Genomic DNA, 22,555 nt, shown 5'->3' with positions numbered 1-22,555 from the left:
GCATTTTCTTTCCTGGTATCTAAGCCCTCAGATTCAACGATATAACCGCAGCCCTCTTTTGATACTTTTATACCTTTGGTCTTTAGAACATTTGTGTGTAAACTGGTAGGGTGGAGCTGGGATGTCCAGGACAGAACACTGTGTGTATATTTCACTTAGAGAATTGGGCAGAATATTAGCAAGTTTAACTGGAAATTTAAAAGTGATTTAAAAAAATATTTTATTTATTTTTATTTTATGTGTATGTGTGTATTGCCTGCATGTAGGTAGGTGCCCATGCCCACGGAGGACAGAAGAGGCTGTTGGATCCCCTGGAACTGGAGTTATGGACGGTTGTCAGTTGCCATGCGGGTGCTGGGATTCAAACCCGGGTCTTCTGCAAGAACAACCAGTGTTCTTAACTGCTGAGCCATCTCTCCAGCCCCCTTAAAAGTAATTTTTAATAGTAAAGCCATGTTCTGGAATATAAGTCCAAGTGATTTCTTGTCTGCGGAGGCCTCTTTGGGCTATCTCATTATAGTGCTGGGGATTGAACCTGGGTCACTGCAGATGATAGACAAGTGCTCTACTCATCACTGATCTACATACCCAACTCCTTTGGGCTATCTCTTGACATTCCTAATGAACCCATTCACTCTGTTTGGTTGACGTCCCATGGAAAAGTTTGATGAACATTTCCTTCCTTCCATATTTTCTTTTCCTTAGAGTTTAAATGAAATTATATGAATCCTATAACTTGCATTTTTTGGGCTCTCTTTCAAAACTGTTTCTTCTTCCAGAAACTTTTCTATTCCCAAGGTGGTTATCAAAGACTCTACTTAAAAAAACATTTTATTATTTTAATTTTACGTATGTGAATGTATTGCTGCACGTGTGTAAGTGTACCCATGTCATGCAATGCCGGCAGAGGTTAGAAGAGGACATTGGATCCCCTGGAACTAGAGTTACAGACAGTTGTTAGTCACCACGGGGGTGCTGGGAATCAAACCTGGGTCCTCTGCTGGAGCAGTCAGCGCTCTTAACCACTGAGCCACCTCTCCAGCCCCCTCTACCCTTTTCTTAAGTGACAGCAATCCAAACGGGTCTCCAGCCTTTTTGGCCATGGCCCAGATCAGTCCCAATGACCCACAACCACCCACCCTGGCCTGAAATGTTACTATATTTGGAGATTCTTGTCTGCAGAAGGAACAAGAGCCAACTGCTCATAGTTAAGGTAACTACTTCCTCCAATCAGTCTGTGCCTATCTAGAAATGCCAGGTGGGCCAAGACTTGATGTTGATTATGGGCCTTCAGGATCATGGGACACAAAAGAATGTCATTGACTGGACCAACACCCAATTAACCAGGGCTGGAACACGTGGCTTCTTTGAAGGTCTACCGCAGAACTCTGATTTCACGGGTGTAATACTAGCGGAAGAAGAGTCCTGACTTAGCAAGAAGCCCAAGTAAAGAATTTTATGGGACTAAGGACTCTTCTGAGGAAGGCAAATGACAGACTGAAGGAAAGGGCGTCTGAAAAGTAGTGAAGAAGTACAAAGAAAAAAGATGCTACATGCGGTGTCCACACCCTCTGTGGAAGGGTTATAAATGCTCACCGGAGGAAGGACACTATAGTTCAGAAGCTTGGAGAGCCTGCACTGTGTCTCCAACCAGGCGCCTCACACCCTTCAGCACCATGCCATACAACTGCTCTCTGCCCACCCTGAGCTGCCGCACCAGCTGCTCCTCCCGGCCCTGCGTGCCCCCCAGCTGCCATGGCTGCACCCTGCCCGGAGCCTGCAACATTCCTGCCAACGTGGGCAACTGTAACTGGTTCTGCGAGGGCTCCTTCAATGGCAACGAGAAGGAGACCATGCAGTTCCTGAACGACCGTCTGGCCAGCTACCTGGAGAAGGTGCGGCAGCTGGAGAGGGAGAATGCAGAGCTGGAACAGCGCATCCTGGAGCGGAGTCAGCAGCAGGATCCCTTGGTGTGTCCCGCCTACCAGGCCTACTTCCGGACCATTGAGGAGCTGCAGCAGAAGGTGAGGGGCCGTGCTGTCATGTCTAAGCAAGGGGAGCTGGCTGTGGTTCTCAGCCTTAGGTAGACAAATGTTATTTTCTTCCATCTTGTTATGATTCTTACTTTCCCTTTTCCCCATTTGAAATAATTCTGCAAGCCATTTTAAAGAAGTTGATGGTTTTGTATTTGTTTCCCACCTTAAGTCATGTGGTCTCTCCTTCCTCAGATCCTGTGCAGCAAATCTGAGAATGCCAGGCTGGTGGTGCAGATTGACAATGCCAAGCTCGCTGCGGACGACTTCAGGACCAAGTGAGTTGTTTGGAATTCATACTAGCATCCATTTCTTTGGCTTAATCTCCAGTTAAAGACAGCAGAGAATCCATCAGTTGTGAAAGATTCTGAAAATGATTGGGGAGGGGGGTTCTAACCAAAGGAATCACAAGACAAAACTGCTGAGTTGTGATGGAGCCTCCAGAACCCTGTACCACCTGGGTCTACTCACTGGAGAATGTGGCAAGGCAGACGGAGCTAAAGAGAACTGTTCCTCTGAAATCTGCCGGTTGCTGCTCTGACCCTGTCCCTTTGCAGGTATGAGACAGAGTTGTCCCTGCGGCAGCTGGTGGAGTCAGACATCAACGGCCTGCGCAGGATCCTGGATGAGCTGACCCTGTGCAAGTCTGACCTGGAGGCTCAGGTGGAGTCCCTGAAGGAGGAGCTTCTCTGTCTTAAGAGGAATCATGAGGAGGTAAGACAGGAAACAAGAGCTGAAGAAACCTGATTCAGCCTGGGGTGGAGGTGGCTTTAGGGTTTGGAGCAGCAGCATCATGGGTATAAACACGATGCTCAGGGCATCTTTATGATTTTTCGTTTAAACCACCAAGACCTCCCAATGAAAGGAAAACCAGAGATAAACTTGTTCATGTTCTCAGATGGGTATGTGTTATGTCCCATGTACCTTTCTTTTCAAGACATCTTCATCTGTTGATAATTAGCCACCAAGTTGTAGAATGAGTCCTAACACTGCTGTATTAATGATTTAATTGTTCTCCAGAGACCAATAAATCAGGCTGACTGATATACGACTTCAGCCTTCCAAAGTCTTGGTGAGGAATGAGTGGACACTTCTCTTTCTGGGAGGGCCACGGCACGAGTTCACTTCTTGGCAGCAAGAAATGTTTAATATGGAGTTTGAACTTGTATAGTCATCTTTTTGCATGCTGAGGGTCCCATAAGCAATTTCCAATATGGGAAACTTGTGAATTAGTCTTTTAGTGGCAGTCTAGCAAATCCTCGGGAATACTTTTTTGAAGCTGAGTGTCATGGCACAGTAGTGGTGAGGTGGGAGCCAAACTACATGGAGACCATTTGTCTTGAGCTGACAGACTGTTCCACTCAGTTTCTGAGGAAATAGACTGACAGGGCTTCAAGAGCTGGGTCATTTCTGAGACTGATTTTCACTGATGATAGTAACTCTTACTTCTTCTTTTGTATCTGCAGGAAGTCAACACCCTGCGCTGCCAGCTTGGAGACCGTCTCAACGTGGAGGTGGACGCCGCTCCCACCGTGGACCTGAACCGTGTGCTCAATGAGACCAGGTGTCAGTATGAGGCCCTGGTGGAAACCAACCGCCGGGAAGTGGAGGAATGGTTCACCACACAGGTGGGCAACTCAGCACATGGTCACTCGGGATCTGAGTCCCCAGGACCCCAAGGCAGAGTCTGACTCTGTCTCCTCTCTTTGCCTACTGCAGACAGAGGAGCTGAACAAGCAGGTGGTGTCCAGTTCAGAGCAGCTGCAGTCCTACCAGGCAGAGATCATCGAGCTGAGACGCACAGTCAACGCCCTGGAGATCGAGCTGCAGGCCCAGCACAACCTGGTGTGTGGTGTTCAGACCACTGCTCACAGTGTGGCATTGGGGAGGCAGCATTGGGGAGGCAGCGTCACTGTGGTGCTCTTGGGGCCACTCCCTCTCTTTAGCTCTTGAAGCCTGTGACTTTGGAAGCCCATGGCGGAACCGTCAGAGGGAGTATCTCTCTGACATCCTTTGTCTTCCCCATCACAGAGAAACTCTCTGGAAAACACACTGACAGAGAGCGAGGCCCGCTACAGCTCCCAGCTGTCCCAGGTGCAGTGCCTGATCACCAACGTGGAGTCCCAGCTGGGTGAGATCCGGGCTGATCTGGAGCGTCAGAACCAGGAGTACCAGGTGCTGCTGGACATCCGGTCACGGCTGGAGTGTGAGATCAACACATACAGGGGCCTGCTGGAGAGCGAGGACTGCAAGTGAGTGCATAGCTCGAAGGGTTTGATGAGAGAAATCTCCCATTATGGGCGAAAACTACTCAGTTGAACTCCCCAGAGATTACATATCTTGGAAGGAAAATCACGCCTTTACACCAGGCATGCTCAAACAGAGCTCAGAAAACATACTATGGCCATCATTAAAAACATCAAGTGGTTTGGTAGCATGATTGTTTGGTGTAAAAACTGAATTTGCAAAGCTAATTCTTTGTGTCCTCTAAGTCTTTCTATAATACTTTCTTATGTAGAGGGCTTATGATTAAGCACTATCTGACCTGCTCATATAATCGCTCTCAACCTGGCTGGATCAGTATCCTCTTTTTCTAGATGAGGAAACTAGGGCTCAGAGAAGGTATGTAACATACTCAAGATCAACGGCTAGGAAGGGACAGATTTGGGGTAGAAGTCAGAGTCTCAGTTTCTGTGTAGTACTGGTGGCTCTCTGTGACACAGAATTTTAGTTATCTTCTAGTGATCTGATAATTTTGTGTCGGGGGAGTTTGGTCATCTCTGCTGTAGGTCAGGCCAAGTCCTGGCAGGAATTCCACTCTTAAGAACTTTTTAATATGTAATTATACATCTCCCTTGTCTCACTTTCTATTCTTTGTCTTCAGGCTGCCCTCCAATCCCTGTGCCACAAGCAACGCGTGCGGCAAGCCCATTGGGCCCTGTGTCTCCAATCCCTGCACCCCCTGCCTACCCCCTGCCCCCTGCCCACCCTGTGTCCCACGTCCCCGCTGTGGACCTTGCAACTCCTTCGTGCACTAGAACCCGGGGGATGCCAAAGGAGCAAGGATCCAGGGCTTAGCGCTCCAGGGTTCTGATTCATTTGACAGAAAGGGCCTGAAAACACATATTGTATGGCCGGGCGCAGCCCTGATGACAGCAGCCCCAGAAACAACGTGAAGCTTTCAGGCACTGCGACATGCTCCACACCATTCCCTGCCCACCTTCTCCTTCATCGGGACCTGAGTCTTCCTTGGCTTGCCCAGAGAACTCTGAAGTGCCAGCAGCCCTTCCTTGTAGTCTCCTAATAAACACATTGTCCTGGCAAAAGCAGCTGTCTTTTCCATTGGTGTTCATTTATTGCCATGAACTCCTCACTCAAGGACCCTATAAAAAGCCACTTGAAAGTTGGACTTTATGATGGCTTGACTCTTGATGGGCAGGTGGCTGGCCTGATACCCTGGACCGATGGGTGAGGCCGAAAATCTGGCACTGCAGCAGCGTGGAGGCTACTGTCTCCCTTTTGTCATTCTTGATTTTTCTCATGACCTGGATTCTCCCAGAGGTGGTGTTATCCAAGCTGAGCTGAGGAGGCATGAGCTGGGGAGACACAGTCTGCAAAGCTCATGAGATGGCTGCAGAGACGCTCTGGAAAGCTCATATTTTCTCAGCAGCACCTTTGGGTCAGTGCAGTATGATTCTGGTTTACTGATGGCTCTCATAATCTCAGGGGCACTGTGTGAAGGAACCCCCTGTCTTTCTCTGCCACACCCCAGATGTCTTCCTCTCTTTTGTGTCTTATTTCATTATTCACCTGGGCTTCCAGTTGCTGGCCTCCCCTCCCTGGCTCTGAGGCTGAGAGACTCCATCTGTTCTTCATGTAATACTTTGTCTTTTTTTCATTTCGATCTACCCAGTACCTGCTGAATTCCTGCTCAATAGATGCTGGGTGGTGTGGTGGGGAGAGACGCATAAAGACAGCTCCCAACTGCAAGTTGCTCACAGTTTGTTAAAAGGGATAAAGCTAGTCTGGCAAGTAGTGCAGAACCTCAGTATTTGAATAACCAGGTTGGTCCTGGAAGTGAATCTCTGAGTCTTGAAAGAGGTGAGCTCTGGACGCTGACAGCACTGGTATTTATCAAGAAAGGACATTATTCTTTAACTGTACGGAAGAGCCACAGAAGTGATAAGCACTGACTTCACAAAAACCTAGAGGACCATTTTGATATTATCAGCCTACCTTTGTGAAACACAGTCGTGTGAACTGACCTGATTAAGTGATTCAAATTATTCTCAGGCAGTTTGCTGAGTTCTTAGCCCCTACACCAGGCAGAGGCCAGATCAGGCACTCTCAGGCTAAGTGATTCAAATTATATCCACACCTTACCACAGTATCTGCACTATTGAAAATTCCTACGAGGAAAACACAGACTCCAATTTCTCATGCTTGCCAATACTTGTTATTTTCTGTTTTGCTTGTTTGTTTTGAGAAAGGGCCTCCCTGTAGCCCCAGCTGACCTGGAATATATAGATGAGGCTGGTCTCACAGGGATTCCCCTGCCTCTGCTGGGGCTGAGTGCTGGGACTAAAGGAGTTCACCGCTGCGACTTCTGCTTGTTTTTAAGTCAGTCATCATAATGGGAATGAAGTGGTAGCTCACTGTGGTTTTGATTGGCATGATCCTGGTGATTAACGACACTGAGTATTTTTTCATGGACATTCGTGCATCTTCTTTGGACAGTTGTCATTGAAGTCCTTTGTCCACTTAAAATTTTTTCATTGCCGTTGAGTTATAGGAATTTATAATAGATTCTGGTGTTGTGAGTTGTTTCACCAGAGAAGACCACTCAGACAAAGTTTTGCCAAATGAAAGCCTTTGTATTAGCTTGCAAATGATACCACATGGTGTTGGAACCCAAGTGCAGTGCCCTGTCAGTGTTAGAGAAGGCTTTTATACAGAAAAACTATATCTGGGGTGAGAAGTTTAAGTTTCTAAGCATTTCTGTAGCACTTCTGTAGCTCACATATAGTGTATCAGGAGCAACCAGGAACCTGCTGACCTGATCCCATGATACGCCTGTTGACGTGCTTGAGCTGACCCACACCATACCCTGGGCCAACTGCCTTTTAGTTTCAGAGGCTAGCATTAGTCTAGACTTCAACTATGGTCAAGAAGGTGCCCTATCATACTGGACCTTGATTTCCATCAGATACATGATTTACAGATATTTTCTCCTGGTATGTGAGCTTGTGAGCTTCTTTATTTACCCCCTCCCCACCCCCTCTCTGTCTCTTTTCTGGGGATTGACCCCTGAGCCCAGGACCTCACATATACTAGGCGAGGACTTGGTCACCAAGTTACATCCCCCATCCCTGTTTGTTATTTTTTGATAAAGTTCTTTGATACACAGAAGTTTTAGTTTTGATGAAGTTCACTGTGATATATATTGGTTTCCTGAGCTTCTGGTGTCAAATCCAGTTTCATAAAGATTTCCCTCTATGTTTTCTTCTATGAGTTTTATAGTTTTAGTTCTTATGTTTTGAACTTTGGTTCTTTAAAAATTACATTTATTTATTTTGTGTATATATGTGTGTGAGAGAGGGTGTGCATGTGCGACGTCACACATGGAAGTCAGAGGACAACTTGTAGAACTGTTTTCTCCTTTCATTGTGTGGCTCCTCGGAATTGAATTCAGGTGGTTAGTCTAGGCAACAAGTGCCTTTACCCTTGAACCATCTCACTGCTCCCTTCTTTGATTTTTGTGGTTAGTAGGTAGAAATGCAATTTGATACTTTAATTCTTTAAACAAAAATTTTTTTTTAGACAGGGTGTATTAGTCACTTTTCTGTTGCTGTGGTAGAAACACTGACCCAAGCAATTTATAGAAGGAAGAATTTATTTGAGCTTATGGTTCTAGGGGAATTACAGTCCATCTTGGCAGGGAGGCATGGTGGCAGAGATGGCTGGAGGAGGAGCGGAAGCTAAGCTCTCACATCATCACGCAGGCATAGGAAGCAAGAGGGCGACTGGAGATCTGGCAAGGCTTAAGAAAGCCCACCCCCACAGTGACGTGCTTCCTCCAGGATAGCCACACCTTCTAAAACCTCCCAAAACAGCACCATCATCTGGGGACAAAATGTCCCAACACTTGAAGCCTATGGGGGATATTTTCATTCAAACCATCACACAGTGTATTTAGCAATGGCTGATCTGGAACTCACTATGTAGCCCAGGCTGGCCTTGAACTCACAGAGATCTGCCTGTGTTATCCTCCTGAGTGCTGGGACTAAAGATATGCACCATCATGCTCAGTCTTTGATTCCTTAATTTTAACACAGCATAAAACTCTGGTTTGAGACCCATTTAGGACTTCTAACCTATGGAATTTTAAGGAATAAATTTGAGTTAAGTCACTATGTGGAAATTTGTGACAGTAGCAACAAGAAGTTAATGTAGCTTTCACTGATCACACATCTACTATAAGTTAGGGAAAATAGCAGGATGCCATCTCAGGGAGTGTTTTCAACGATGTTAGAAATTAAGCCTATTTTATAGACGAGGACACTGAGTTTTGGAATCTTGCTTAGAAATAACACTTGGAGGCTGGGTGTAGTGGCCCACATCTTTGATCCCAGCACTTAGGAGGCAGAGGCAGGTGGATCTTTGTGAGTTCGAGATCAGCCTGGTCTACACAGTGAGTTCCAGGCCAGCTGGGGCTATAGGGAGACCCTGTCTCAAAAAAAAAAAAAAAAAAAAAAAAAATTATACTCAGTGTTAGCAAAAAGGGATTTGAACCTGGCTCTTGCTACAGTTATACACAAGACATTACCATAAAGTATAAAGAGTGGGTTCCAAAAAAATCAGAGTGGGATGTCTATATCCAGTCAGTGACATTCGTTAACGTTGACCCCTATGCACAGATGGGTAGATTCCAAACCAACTTTGGGTAAGTCTCTTTAAAGTCATTGATGGATCATAGTAATAATAATTAAACACTTTGCTTGTTTTTAATTATCTAGCCCGATTATCTACCTTATTCACAGCTTCTCTTTGAATGGCTTCAAAACAGTCAAACCAATTCCTAAGCAGAAAAGCTTGCTGTTAGCAAACTGGGTATTTAAAAAATATAGGCTTCCAAATGGTATCAGCATACACAAGTCCCATGCAAACTCAGGTGGACAAAAACGCAGCATGGAAATGGGTAAATGAACAGCAGACCCCAATCTTAGCTGAAGAAACATTGGCAACTGATTACTGCTGGGTGAGGAAGAGCTGATTGTCCTAAAACAAGAGGCTCTAGATAGGCTGACTAGACCTCAGTGGATGGACTTGCACTGGGGAATGTCTGGAGTCACTAACTCGACACATTGGGCCTTAACACGATGACAGAGTATATGGGTTCCAGTGGGGGGGCTTTGGGAGGGTGCCAGTGGGGATGGGGGTATAAAGATGATTAAGATTGTTTGAGGTATTCTGCATAAAGTACACAAAAATTCAATAAAAACAAATTTAAAAAAATGGGTGAAAAAGAAAAAAACAAAAAACAAAACCCACAGCCTTCCAAACAGGAAGCTCTAAGCATGCTTCATGCAGAAACAACATCTGCAATAAAGGAATATTATGGCTCTGGACAAACTTATAGGATCCATAAATTGTGCTATGTTTTTTAGATACAAAATCCTAGTCTTTGTAGTGACACCTTAATATTGTACATAACTGTATTCCACAGCCTCCAAAACACTCTGCATAGCTTACATTTTTAAAGTTTATTTTTATTTCAAGTGTATGAGTGTTCTGCCTGCATGAAAGTGCACTATGTGCATGCAATGCCTGTGGAGACCAGAACAGGGTGTTGAATCCCCAGGAACTAGAGTTACGGGATGGTTGTCAGCTGCCATGTAGGTGCTAGGAACTGGACTGGGTTCTCTGGAAGAGCAGCTAGTGCTCTTAATGGCTAAGCCATCTCTCCAGCCTCTCTGCATGGCTTTAAAAAAATATTTCTTAGTGCTCTGTCAGCATCATAAGACACATAGTAAGACAACTATTGTCAGCCTTAGTGGGGCTTTGGAACTCCTGGGGAGACTTTATAAAACCTAGAGGACTGAGTCTACTTTCAGATAAACCAATTTAATCAGCCTGAGCGTCAATCTGGCCCCAGGGATTTGTAGATGCTCTACAGGTGATAAGTTTCCAAGGGTTCCAATGAAGCCCACTAAGCAGAACCTGGATGCTGGTCAGAACCGTAAGTTTTGCATCCTGGAACAGGACTTGTGACTCTTCTGCACTTTGGTTTCCCCAAAGGGAAAGTAGAGATAATCATCTTCTCTCTATCCACTTTATTTTTATTCTATATGTATGTATGTGTTGCCTGCATGTATGTAAGTGTACAAGGTATGTGCAGTGGCCACGGAGGTCAGAAGAGGGCATCAGAGCCCCTGGAACTGGAGTTACCAATGGTTATTAGCTGCCATGTGGGTGGTGGGAATCATACCCAGCTCCTCTGCAAGAGTAATCAGTGCTCTTAACTGCTGAGCCTCTCCCTAGCTTGACTTCTTAAGGCAGAAAAATATGGTCATGTACGTGTGTGAATTTCTTTTTCATTATCAATTTCATGCCAGTAGCTAAACTTCTATGCTACCCTGTTGCCTTTCATATGACGACCACTTCTTTCTTCTTTGAGTCTAGCCCTGCAGCAGGAGTGCATGCTCTGCCCAGCCTCTCAGCATTACTGGATGCTCTGCTGCCCCAGGTTATTTGGCCTTTCTGGTGTTTTTTGATGACCTGTTTTATTAGCTCCTGGGTTGTCCTGGTCTGAATTCCTAGCCAGCTGTGCTCATCATTCATACTCGGGTGTTTGATTCTGCCCAAGTCTTACCTCTTGAACACACATATACACACATATATAATTTTTTTCTGGTTATTTTACTTTCCATTTCCTAATGAATTTTATATTTGCTACATAGGGTCATTTCATCCTGACATCCTGGGTCAAGGCCATCATCTGAGTTCTTTGAAGCTGCTTGCTGTCACCACCACCAGCTAGGGCTTTCCAGGAAGGTGTAGCATTTTCTTTTATGAAAGTCCATCCCATCATTTCTAGGAGTCATACTTTATGAGAAACCTGTGGGACTGGTGGGATTGGTCACCTCTTACACCCCCCACCCCCCGCCCTCATTTGCCAAAGAGTAACACACCCGCAGGAAGCCTAGGCGTGTCTTCTCATTGTGCAGAGCTGGCCGTGGAATCTCTGCTTGTCTGCATTCCCCCATTCTTGTGTTTGTCACACCCTAATCTGGGTCATTGGCTCTTCTCCCTAACTCACAATGAGCATGTGGTTGTGCCTTTTCATTTACATATATTCAGGAAAGAAAAACTCCATTCTACCCTGGACATATCAAACAATTTTGCAAAAGGATGACCTTTTTCCTGTGGTGAAAATCGAGTGAAATGTGGTCTCAGTTTAGGAAAGCACCCCAGAGAGTAATGGGCACCTAAAGACTTGGGCAGAGAGGTCCTTTGGAAGACTGACTGAGGGAGAAGGGGTGGGGAATAGGGCCTCAGAGGGGACCAAGAAGTAAAAAAACAAATCCAAGCTTTCCTTCCTCTCACTAAATCAGAAAAGACTGAGTACTGAGGTTTTGTTTTTTTGTTTGTTTTTGTACCATGTTGAGGTGTTCAGACTCAGAAGTCAGATATCCTAGCCCCACCACTAATTGGTTATATCTTAGACAAATTCTAAGCCTTTCCCAATTTGTTTCTTTATCTGTAAAATAGCAGTAAGAGGCCAAAGTTACAGAGTTGTTGGGAGAATCAAATGAGAAATGTGCTAGTTCTTTTGGATCTCCTTGCTCAGTACCTTGCTTGACACATAAAAGGTATTCACAGAATGGTACCATACCACCATCATGCAACACTGACATCATCGTTAGGAAAGCTTGCACAGAGCTGTGAGGCTGGAGTATTCCCAGAGAATGAGTAGAACGTGTTTCAATGCCAGTACCAGAGAGAAAACTCCATGTAGAGAATTTGTTTTCTTCAAGAACCATTCCAAATAAGACAAAAACCAAACCAAACCAAACCAAACCAAACCAAACCAAACCAAACCAAATAAAAAACCCACCACCATCACCACCACCACCCCAAACCCAAAAACCAAAACCAAAAACCCACGAGAGGAGGAACTTTGGTCTTCTGTGAATTCACAGTCTAGTCACTAAGCTAAGGTTCAAATTTGAATTTTTGTGGATTCATTCATTATAAAGTTCTATACTCATTCCTGCTTATAAGTGAGTGAGTGAGGTTTGAGTTAACACAGGCAGCGTGCTCAGATGTCGGTTTAACAAAGCTGAATTTTTACAGAATTCTTTAACAACCATCTGGCCCACTAATAGGAAAGATGGAGTTTATCAGAGACCATTATTGCCCCATCATGTCCACAAACAGTATTTCACTTAATTTTTACAGAACTATGCAATAGGCATTATTATTACTTTAGCTTAAAAGGTGATGGAAACAAGATTCGAGAAAGGGGTCTGATTTTTCCGAGTTCCTCTCATAGGGAGGGATAGATTACTTTATCCTCAAATATGTGTTTTGGGGACTGACATGAGTAAGATGGTGGGGGAGAGAACTCTGGACCCTCCTTGCTGCCATGGATGCACCAATTCAACAACAATACTTAGTTCTTTGCTTAGTCAAAGAAAAGGACATGGACATCTGGATTCATGGAGCCCGATGGAGCTCAAAGAGGAACCCAAAGAAATCCGCAGTCATGCACATGATTAAATTGTTGAAGTCAAAGGAAAAGAGAATTTTGAAAGTGAGGGCAAAGTGACTTATCACATACACAGAAATCTCCCAAAGACAGCTAGCTGCTTTTTTTTTTTTTTTAGCAGAAACTTTGAAAGATAAAAGGAAGTGGGATATTATCTTAAAAATGCTGGGGAAGGGATTGGAGAGATGTTTCACGTGGTTAAGAGCATTGGTTGTTCTTGCAGAGGACGGGGTGGGGGGGGTTCGAGTCTCAGCAACCACATGGCGGCTAACAACCGTCCGCAACTCCAGTTCCAGGGGATCCAACACCCTCTTCTGACCTCTGTAGATACTGCATGACATGAGTGTACTTACACACATGCAGGCAATATACTCATACACATAAAATTTAAAAATAGCAAATATGAAAAAGATGCTGGGGAACCTCTTCCCCAAGCAAACAAAAACAGTTTCAGAGGTGGGGCTTAGTCTTTAGATTATGAGGGTAATTGTATGTGTCTGTGCATGCCTTAGAAAAGGGATTGTGGGGCTCTGGATGATTTCTCCTTCTCTTTTTGTTCCCTGGCTCATGTGGTAAGAAGTTTTGCTTTGGTATGCTCCCACTAGGACATAGTGCCTCACCACAGGGACAAACAGTGGAGCCAATGGATTGTGGAATAGAATTTCTATACTGCAAGTCAAAATAAGATTTTTCTTTTTGTAAGCTGATTATCACAGGCATTTTGCTGTCCAATAATGGAAAGCTGATTAACACAAAAACTACAGGTTGGTTCTTTTAGAAGATAAAGTTTACAGATGTTTAGCTACACTAAGAAATAAAGGGAAGAATCAAATGATGAAAATCAAAGGTATGCTTTTCTCCTCTACTCACACTGCCTTTGAAATCTGGACACACCCCTCTCTAAATGACTTGCTTTGCTTTGCACAAATAATCCTTGGGAACTTCTCTGTGAATCATAACTGTTTTTATACGGACCAAAGAAAAAGTAGTTTATTATGATCAAAAGGTGAGGTGAGGAATGTACATATTTGCTTAAGATTCATTATTGAGTAATAAGAAGATTCCCTAGAATAAGGTTTCTTAGACTTTTTTCATTTTTAATCCATTTTTGCCTGAAGAAAAAAAGCATTTTCTGGGTCTCACTATATAGCCCTGCAGAACTTACTAAGTAGACCAGGTTGGCCTTGAACTCACAGAGGCCTGCCTGCCTCTACCTCCCAAGTGCTGAGATTAAGGATGTGTGCTCTCATGCTTGGCCACCTGAGAAAAAAATATTTATTTATTTATTTTTATTTTATGTGTATGAGTGTTGGCCTGTGTGTGTGTGTGTGTGTGTGTGTGTGTGTGTGTGTGTGTGTAAATGAACCCATTTGTGCAATGCCCACTGAAGCCAGAAGAGGGAGTCTGATCCTCTTGAGTTACAGACAGTTGTTAGCCACCATGTGGGTGCTGGGAACTGACTATGGGTCCCCTGCAAGAGCAGCCAGTATTCTTAACCAAGAAATTTTTATACAACCCTGGGTATGTAGGTATATAAAATAAATATACAAATCAAACGTTTACTGATAAAAAATCATAAAGAAATTTGTTTTATAATTCTTTGTTGTACACATAATTTTACAATTTATTAAATACAAAAGTAAGTTTGCATACTAATGAGATGCATGTGCTTATTTATTTTATGTAAAGAACTAAATATGATTGAACATTTGATGCTGCAGGACACAGAATCTTCAAAGTTTTTCAGAGTCAAACAATTTTTGATTTCATAATTGCCAATGCTAAGAATGTCATAGTATCAAATGGCAGGGGTATGTTCAGAAATTGTTGGATATTCTGTCCTAATCCTAAATCAAAATTCATTTAATAATTTTAAAATGAAACTCGTTAGCAACACAAACAGGAATTAAAAGATCAAATATTCTAATACATTTACTATTTTATTATTTTTATTTTATGTGTATGAGTATATTGCTTGCAAGTGCACCTGTGTTGTGCAATGCCCATAGAGGTCAGAAGAGAGCATCAGATTCCTCTGGAACTGGAATTACACACAGTTGTTAGCCACCATGCGGGTACAGGGAATTGAACCTACGTCCTCTGCAAGGGCCACCAGTGCTCTTAGCTACTAAGCCATTTCTCCAGTCCCTCCAAAGATATATTAACTGGACACTTGTATGCTGAGAAATGATGGCAGGAAGATAGTCAACATCTTTGTTCCCCATAATGAAACCATTATGTTTCTTATAAGAGCAGAGAATTTTGTATGTATAGTAAACACTCTGTAATTCATGCTACACAATAGCCCTGAATCTGAGCTGAGGTGTTCCAAGCAGTGTCTGTTGGAACTGTGTGATGTGACAGCATGTACTGGGTACATCATATCTTCAGAGTGAACTTCAGAGCTTCAGTGAAGTTGTGCAATGCAACATGGGTAGGCACCCCCAGAAACACCCCGGCATCGTTATGCATTCATTTTAGAATTAATTTACAGTTGTTATATGTTCAGAATCTTTTTACTGTTGACAAATATTTATGATCCCCCTCCATTTAGTTACATGACCCCAAACGGGGCCACAGCCCACAGTTTAAGAAGCTTTGCCTCAGGGTATAGAAGAGCCAAGGGGCGATGCTTGAAAGTGGCAGAGAGGAGCACAGTTACCACAGACAGCATCCACTTCTTAGTGGTGACAGAGCTGAGCTACATTCCCAGGCGTTCTCAGGTGGCACGGCCACACCTCTAGGGGCACCACTGCTCTTAGAAAGACGTGTAAATCCAGGAATTAAGGGAGAGAAATCTCCAGAGATTTGAGATAGGGCTTTCCTGGATAGAAATGAACATTTCATTCTGGCTTCCTTTCTGGGTGAATGACACTTCATGTTTAAACGCTACCACTGCTGCCTGAACTCTCCCAGCATATTGTTCCATCTAGATACTTCCTCCCTTTTAGATTTTTAGATGGACTTTTGTTTCAGTGAAGTTTGGTAAAATTTTTCTATACAGGGCCAGACAGTAAATATTTTAGGGCTTATTGGTCCTAAGAATTATGCTAAACCTATTCAGTTCTGGCATTATGACATAAAACCAGCCACAGACAATACCTGAATAATGAATGGGTATAGTTGTGTTCCATTAAAGCTTTAGCTACAAAAACCAACCAACCAACCAACCAATCGACCGACTGACTGACCAGGGTCTGGGGAGATTTCTTGGTGGACATAGTGCCTACTTGGCATACATGAGGACCCAAGTTTGGATTCCCAGAACCTATATAAAAGCCTATTTGTATAACCCCAGCATTGGAGGGGTGGGGTGAATCCCGGTGAATCTTTGGTCTGCTAGTCTAGGCCAAATGGCTAGTTCCAGGTTTAGTGAGAGATCCTGCACATACACACATGCACACACACACACACCAGATTGAATTTGGCTTCAGTTACATGTACCCAATGTCAGAGAACACACTTCACGGCCCTACCTCTTAAAGGTTCCACCATTTTCCATGAGCTTGGCCCTGAAGACCACACCATTTACAGCTTGTGGGTTGTGGGTCACCAATCCTTCCTTTAGTATAATTCCCATTCATCCATCTACCTTCCATTTTGTCTTCTTAGTTACCCAAGAACCAACACACACAGTTGTTTTCAGTCTGTCTGTGTATTTGCAAATTTCCTAAGGTCTAGCCAATGACAAGCTTCATGAGCCTTAGAGCTAGCACAGAATGAGTTTCTGCATTCACAAGTTTTTTATGTGAATGTTGAAAAGTGGGTGGATTTGAGAGGAGAGAATGTTCACCCGAAGTGCTCTTTCCATGGAGCGCAGTAGCAGAACCTCATGGGAGAGGAATTCTCAAGCAACTGCACCTCATGTCCCTAGTTATCTTTCCCTCTGAGTAATGGGGTAAGTCTTTTGGGGCTGTGATGATTCTGCCTCCTTTGAAGCCATCTGATGACACTCTGATTTCATCAACCACTAGAATCCAGGAAGAGACTTCTGTGACACAAGCTGAATGGAATAATTTTATGGGATGAGGAGGGACTCTTTGGAAGCATCTAAGTAGCATATTTTGAAGAAAAATTAGTTGAAGCATTAGGAAGGGAAATTAGGCTATTTTCCAAGCCCCCACCCACTATTAAGGGTATAAAAGGCCCATAGAAGACAAAGAGATTCAAACCTCACCCACATCTACCTCCAGCAGCTCACCCATCGCTTCTCCCAGCACCATGTCGTGCAACACTTGTCTGCCCACCCTGAGCTGCCGCACCAGCTGCTCCTCCCGGCCCTGCGTGCCCCCCAGCTGCCATGGCTGCACCCTGCCCGGAGCCTGCAACATTCCTGCCAACGTGGGCAACTGTAACTGGTTCTGCGAGGGCTCCTTCAATGGCAATGAGAAGGAGACCATGCAGTTCCTGAACGACCGTCTGGCCAGCTACCTGGAGAAGGTGCGGCAGCTGGAGAGGGAGAATGCAGAGCTGGAACAGCGCATCCTGGAGCGGAGTCAGCAGCAGGATCCCTTGGTGTGTCCTGCCTACCAGGCCTACTTCCGGACCATTGAGGAGCTGCAGCAGAAGGTGAGAGGGTAGCCTGTGTGGGGGCCCGCAGCTGCCTCACTGTGAACAGGAGGACATGCTCAAGTTCAAGTGGACCTCACATTAGAACCATTGTTTCAGATTCTGTGTGCCAAGTCCGAGAACGCCAGGCTGGCAGTGCAGATCGACAATGCCAAGCTGGCTTCTGATGACTTCAGGACCAAGTATGTTGAGCCTTTTGGGTTGGATGACTACCAAGCCCCAGGGATTCTTTCATGGTTCTAATGCTTTCTGAAAGGACAGGTGGATGGGATGAGAAAGCCATTTCTTCCTTTTCATTTTTCCTCCTCAGACTGGCTCAAACCAGCTTCAAATAGGCATTCAGACTCACGAGCCCTTCAACTGACATGAGTTGAGGGTCCTTTATCTAAAGTGCTTAAGACCAGAAGTGTTTCTGGTTCTGTTCCCTTTTGACTTCTGGGATATGTGTACATTCATAATAAGCTGTCTTAGGGATGGGACCCAAGTCTAAACATAACTATTTTGGTTCATATGTACCTTAAACATAACCTGAAATTATTTTATGCAGTACTGTTAGTGCACCATTGACTGCTCTGTCAGTGAAGTCAGGGGAGGCCCTTTCCACTGAGGTGTCAAATCAGCACTCAGGTTTTGGATTTTCTGATCACCAACCTATATTGATCTTTCTAGAAAGGTTTTTTTTTTTAAACTCCCAAATCTAGAGATTGAAATTAATTGTTCTTTGGGGATAGATTGATTTGGTGCTGTATTAACTAACAACACCAGAGAACAGAGTGTGAGAGTCCATCTAATGACTCCCAGTGGACACATTTTGGTGAGTCAAGACCTTCCCTCCTATCCATAAACAGCAAGAGGAAACAAAAAGAAGATATACAGAACTGTGTAGTTTCAAGGAGATCTTGGCCAGTCCTGTACTAAGAAGATACTGGATGATCCTCCTATTCTATGTGTACAGGTACCAGACGGAGCTGTCCCTGCGGCAGCTGGTGGAGTCAGACATCAACAGCCTGCGCAGGATCCTGGATGAGCTGACCCTGTGCAAGTCTGACCTGGAGGCTCAGGTGGAGTCCCTGAAGGAGGAGCTTCTCAGTCTCAAGAAGAACCATGAGGAGGTACGAAGACATAGTTAAAAAGCAGGTTTCAGGGCTTTATAATGAAATGTTTAGCTTCAGGAGGACACTCTCTGGGATTCAGAAGGTAATAGTGGTCAGGATCCCTGGTGAGGGACCATTCTCTGAAGAACTCAAAAATAAGCTCATGGACGGATGGTACTCTATCCATATCAAGGAGTAAAATGAGTTGGTGAATCTCAAGCACACAGGTGAGGGTGGGTAGGTGCTGGAGGTACTGAGGAATCATCTTTTGATTAAGCTCTGATCTCTGCTGGTTATTACTATTAGGTCCTGGATTTGGTGGTGGGAATGGAGGGCAAAAATTAAATAAGCCATGCCTCTTCTTTTTAAGAACCCCCAGTCTAGTGTGGGAGTTCTTAAAAAGAACGAAAGCCCTAGTGATATCACGTAAAACAGAAATGGTATTTAAAACACCTGCAAAACACGAATTAGCTGGTCTGTCAGAGGTGCTGGGAAACTTAGATAAAAGGAGGGGGATTTCGGCCCTCAAGTGTTCCTGGTTGGGGATATAGGATAAGCAAAGGGGTGCTCAAGCAGAGTATATTTAAGTATGTCTGCACATGTAGTACTTAAAGGAGTGCGATGGGAAATTAGGGAGAAAAAACTTGCATGTGACAAGGACTTAATCTTGGAGGTTCGTGAAGGTGTTTCAGTTTTTGCTTGGGGGGAAGGAATTGATGTGATCCTGTTTGAACTTATTGCTAGATAATAGATATCTGAATCTTTGAAATTATCAGGATTTTCTTTTTAGTCTCCCTTTTTTTGGGCAGGGTTGAACTCATTTCCTATAGCAGGAAGAGAGCAGATCCTTTTCTGTAAGTTCATCTTTTCCTCTTCCCCCATCAGGAAGTCAACACCCTGCGCTGCCAGCTTGGAGACCGTCTCAACGTGGAGGTGGACGCCGCTCCCACCGTGGACCTGAACCGTGTGCTCAATGAGACCAGGTGTCAGTATGAGGCCCTGGTGGAAACCAACCGCCGGGAAGTGGAGGAATGGTTCACCACACAGGTGGGCAACTCAGCACATGGTCACTCGGGATCTGAGTCCCCAGACCCCAAGGCAGAGTCTGACTCTGTCTCCTCTCTTTGCCTACTGCAGACAGAGGAGCTGAACAAGCAGGTGGTGTCCAGTTCAGAGCAGCTGCAGTCCTACCAGGCAGAGATCATCGAGCTGAGACGCACAGTCAACGCCCTGGAGATCGAGCTGCAGGCCCAGCACAACCTGGTGTGTGGTGTTCAGACCACTGCTCGCAGTGTGGCATTGGGGAGGCAGCGTCACTGTGGTGCTCTTGGGGCCACTCCCTCTCTTTAGCTCTTGAAGCCTGTGACTTTGGAAGCCCATGGCGGAACCGTCAGAGGGAGTATCTCTCTGACATCCTTTGTCTTCCCCATCACAGAGAAACTCTCTGGAAAACACACTGACAGAGAGCGAGGCCCGCTACAGCTCCCAGCTGTCCCAGGTGCAGTGCCTGATCACCAACGTGGAGTCCCAGCTGGGTGAGATCCGGGCTGATCTGGAGCGTCAGAACCAGGAGTACCAGGTGCTGCTGGACATCCGGTCACGGCTGGAGTGTGAGATCAACACATACAGGGGCCTGCTGGAGAGTGAGGACTGCAAGTGAGTATGAGGTGGAGGATTTCTGGGATTGTTTGTGTGCTAGGAATATTAGTCGTAGGGGCACACACATCGTGACCATATTTCTAGCTACCCAAATAGTGCACATTACATGAATGTCTACTATGGGCCAGTGATATGTGTTAGTTAAGTAAACATAGGTCGATGACAGAGAAGGAAACAGCCCCTACTTCTGGAGCTACCAGTGGAGAGGTCGGGGTAGAGAGACTTATAGTCACAACTTATGTGTTGGGTAAGGCAGCTTTTATTGAGTTCCATGAAAACTCAAGGGCATGAGATACTTTTCAAAAGAACACATTTTCACCTCTGTATATGGTATCATGAGGGAGGGAGAAGGATTTGATAGCAATCAGAATTGCATTCTAACCAGTTCTAACGACTGATAACTTATAGGTTCCCTGTAAGAATAAGATGTTATGTGTTCCTTAGGGCTCTCTCTCCTCCCATTTTCCAACCCACTGTTAACCTCTGTGTCTCCCCAGGCTTCCCTGCAACCCATGTGCCACGAGCAATGCCACTGGCAACTGCTGTAGACCCTGTGGCAGCTCTCAAAAGCGTTGCTGTTAATTGAACAACTTGTATCCTCTTTGAAGATGTCAATGAAGCCTTTTAGATCAAAGACGGGAATGATCCTCAGGCCCTTCCTTTGCTAGGGCTCAGATGCCACTAAGAAATTTCATCATGCCTACTGTGATTTCTAGACACTGACATGCTTTCCAGAACCAACAAGCAAAGACACACATCATCAGCTTCCAGCATCTGGAAAAGTCCTTTGTGCTGAAGGTTGTGTCTCTTTGCCTTTGAAGGCGTCAGCTCCCTGTAATCTGGGCTCTGGGGGATGACTTTAGAGGGCGTTTCCTGTACAAACTGCCTTCTCCTGTTTATTTTCTTTAGTATTCTCTGGAATGCAAGGAGGCAACTCCATTGACTTCCCAATAAACTTTATTTCTCTGGCATAGTAAAGGTGTTTCTCATTCATATTCGTGCTTTGTAAAATATTCATGACTGTTCCATAAAAATGCCTGCACTAGCAGGATGACTAAATGGATCAAATGAGCCAGCTATTGCGTTCCACGGGAAACATTAATGGGTGAGGAAGGGTGTTCTCTGGGTGAGTCGGTGGCTCTCCCCAAGGGTAAACCATGCAGGAAACTTGGCTATCAGTTCCCAAATCTGTCTTCCTGTGGCTGCAGGGCCCTTAGCTGCTCTGAGAATCTGCCCCAGAATTTCTGTCTCCCACTGTCACCTCATAAGACTTCCTTTTTCTAAACCACCTTGACAGTAGCTTCTGTAGAAGCTGCTCAGAGAGGCTCAATCCTCTCCTCGGTACCCCTGCCTCAGCCACATAATCACCTGGAAATGCACTTTCACCGTTTTCCAGAGCCCCTCATACCCCGAGTCTCCCTGTTTCAGCTCTGCTGTCCTGTGCTCTGTCCTCTAATTCGCTGTCTTCCTTTTTGTCCCAAATGGAGGAAACACTTAGATCCTAACCCCTCAGCTTTTCTCATTCTACAGCCTTGTTCCTAGAGAACTAGCATCCCTCACTGCTGATCCCCGTATTTCGATCTTGTTAGATCACAATTTCTCTCACTCTCTTCTCTCTCTCTCTTCTCATGCATCCTTATAGCTCACAGATAGTTAAGAAGCCATACTACGTGGTGGCTTTGTAGCCCCTCCCCCTAGTAGCTGCAAGGTAAATTTATGGTTCTATCTAGTACCTGGTCCTGAGTCATGTAGATTAAATCCCATGGTGCAGAATCTACTGCCAGCCCCTAAAAACCTACACATGTCGGGCAACACTGGCTTGGGGGAGTTCTCTGCAGGCTCTCTTTCTCCCTGATCATGCTGTCCATGGTGGCTGTCTTCCTTCCTCTCATACTTTAAGCTCTCTCTTGATAAAGCTCTTTCCAGCTCTTCTTTCTGGGGTCCTGAGGCTCTCCTAATAAGGCTCACTCTGAAGGTTAATCGGTCTCAGCTTCCTTTCCACCCCGCCTGCCGTTTTCTCTGCTGTAACCACGCTCAGCTCATGTTCTATGTGTTCAGCTGCTCACAGGACAGCTTCACTTCACGTTTGTCCACCCCATCATGTTTAAACGCACTGAGACCTAACTTCGGCAAGTGGGTTCATCTTGTTACCTACTTGCTATATCTAAGACGTTGTCTTTTAAAAGGACCCTTTAAATGCAGCCAATACTCTTTTTTTATTGCTGTAACCACGCTCAGCTCATGTTCTATGTGTTCAGCTGCTCACAGGACAGCTTCACTTCACGTTTGTCCACCCCATCATGTTTAAACGCACTGAGACCTAACTTCGGCAAGTGGGTTCATCTTGTTACCTACTTGCTATATCTAAGACGTTGTCTTTTAAAAGGACCCTTTAAATGCAGCCAATACTCTTTTTTTATTTTTCCTCT

General features: G+C 44.9%; 2 protein-coding genes across 2 annotated transcripts; both read left to right on the top strand.

Moving 5' to 3' along the window:
- Positions 1 to 1,619: 1,619 nt before the first annotated feature.
- On the top strand, positions 1,620 to 5,171 carry LOC103735853 (keratin, type I cuticular Ha1). Its single transcript, XM_008835232.1, has 7 exons — positions 1,620 to 2,024; positions 2,229 to 2,311; positions 2,591 to 2,747; positions 3,500 to 3,661; positions 3,753 to 3,878; positions 4,065 to 4,285; positions 4,918 to 5,171. Exons 1-7 carry the CDS (start codon positions 1,677 to 1,679, stop codon positions 5,069 to 5,071), a joined length of 1,251 nt encoding a protein of 416 aa, XP_008833454.1. The 5' UTR covers positions 1,620 to 1,676; the 3' UTR covers positions 5,072 to 5,171.
- An 11,839-nt stretch (positions 5,172 to 17,010) lies between these two features.
- Positions 17,011 to 20,708, top strand: Krt34 (keratin 34). Its single transcript, XM_008835231.2, has 7 exons — positions 17,011 to 17,373; positions 17,473 to 17,555; positions 18,329 to 18,485; positions 19,353 to 19,514; positions 19,605 to 19,730; positions 19,903 to 20,123; positions 20,624 to 20,708. The coding sequence occupies exons 1-7, from the start codon at positions 17,026 to 17,028 to the stop codon at positions 20,706 to 20,708; spliced, it is 1,182 nt and encodes a 393-aa protein (XP_008833453.1). The 5' UTR covers positions 17,011 to 17,025.
- Positions 20,709 to 22,555: the final 1,847 nt, after the last annotated feature.

This window comes from Nannospalax galili, unplaced genomic scaffold (genome assembly GCF_000622305.1).
Source record: "Nannospalax galili isolate Female #2095 unplaced genomic scaffold, S.galili_v1.0 scaffold137, whole genome shotgun sequence".
Taxonomy (NCBI): Eukaryota; Metazoa; Chordata; class Mammalia; order Rodentia; family Spalacidae; genus Nannospalax; species Nannospalax galili.
This window is presented reverse-complemented; position numbering and strand designations above follow the sequence as displayed.

Bases quoted from the DNA above. Each gene is read 5' to 3' on its own strand.
- LOC103735853 (XM_008835232.1), top strand. From the start codon at position 1,677: ATGCCATACAACTGCTCTCTGCCCACCCTGAGCTGCCGCACCAGCTGC. The intron at 2,748-3,499 runs GTAAGACAGGAA...TTGTATCTGCAG, and splicing joins TTAAGAGGAATCATGAGGAG to GAAGTCAACACCCTGCGCTG. The intron at 4,286-4,917 runs GTGAGTGCATAG...CTTTGTCTTCAG, and splicing joins CTGGAGAGCGAGGACTGCAA to GCTGCCCTCCAATCCCTGTG.
- Krt34 (XM_008835231.2), top strand. From the start codon at position 17,026: ATGTCGTGCAACACTTGTCTGCCCACCCTGAGCTGCCGCACCAGCTGC. The intron at 17,556-18,328 runs GTATGTTGAGCC...CTATGTGTACAG, and splicing joins TCTGATGACTTCAGGACCAA to GTACCAGACGGAGCTGTCCC. The intron at 19,515-19,604 runs GTGGGCAACTCA...TGCCTACTGCAG, and splicing joins AGGAATGGTTCACCACACAG to ACAGAGGAGCTGAACAAGCA.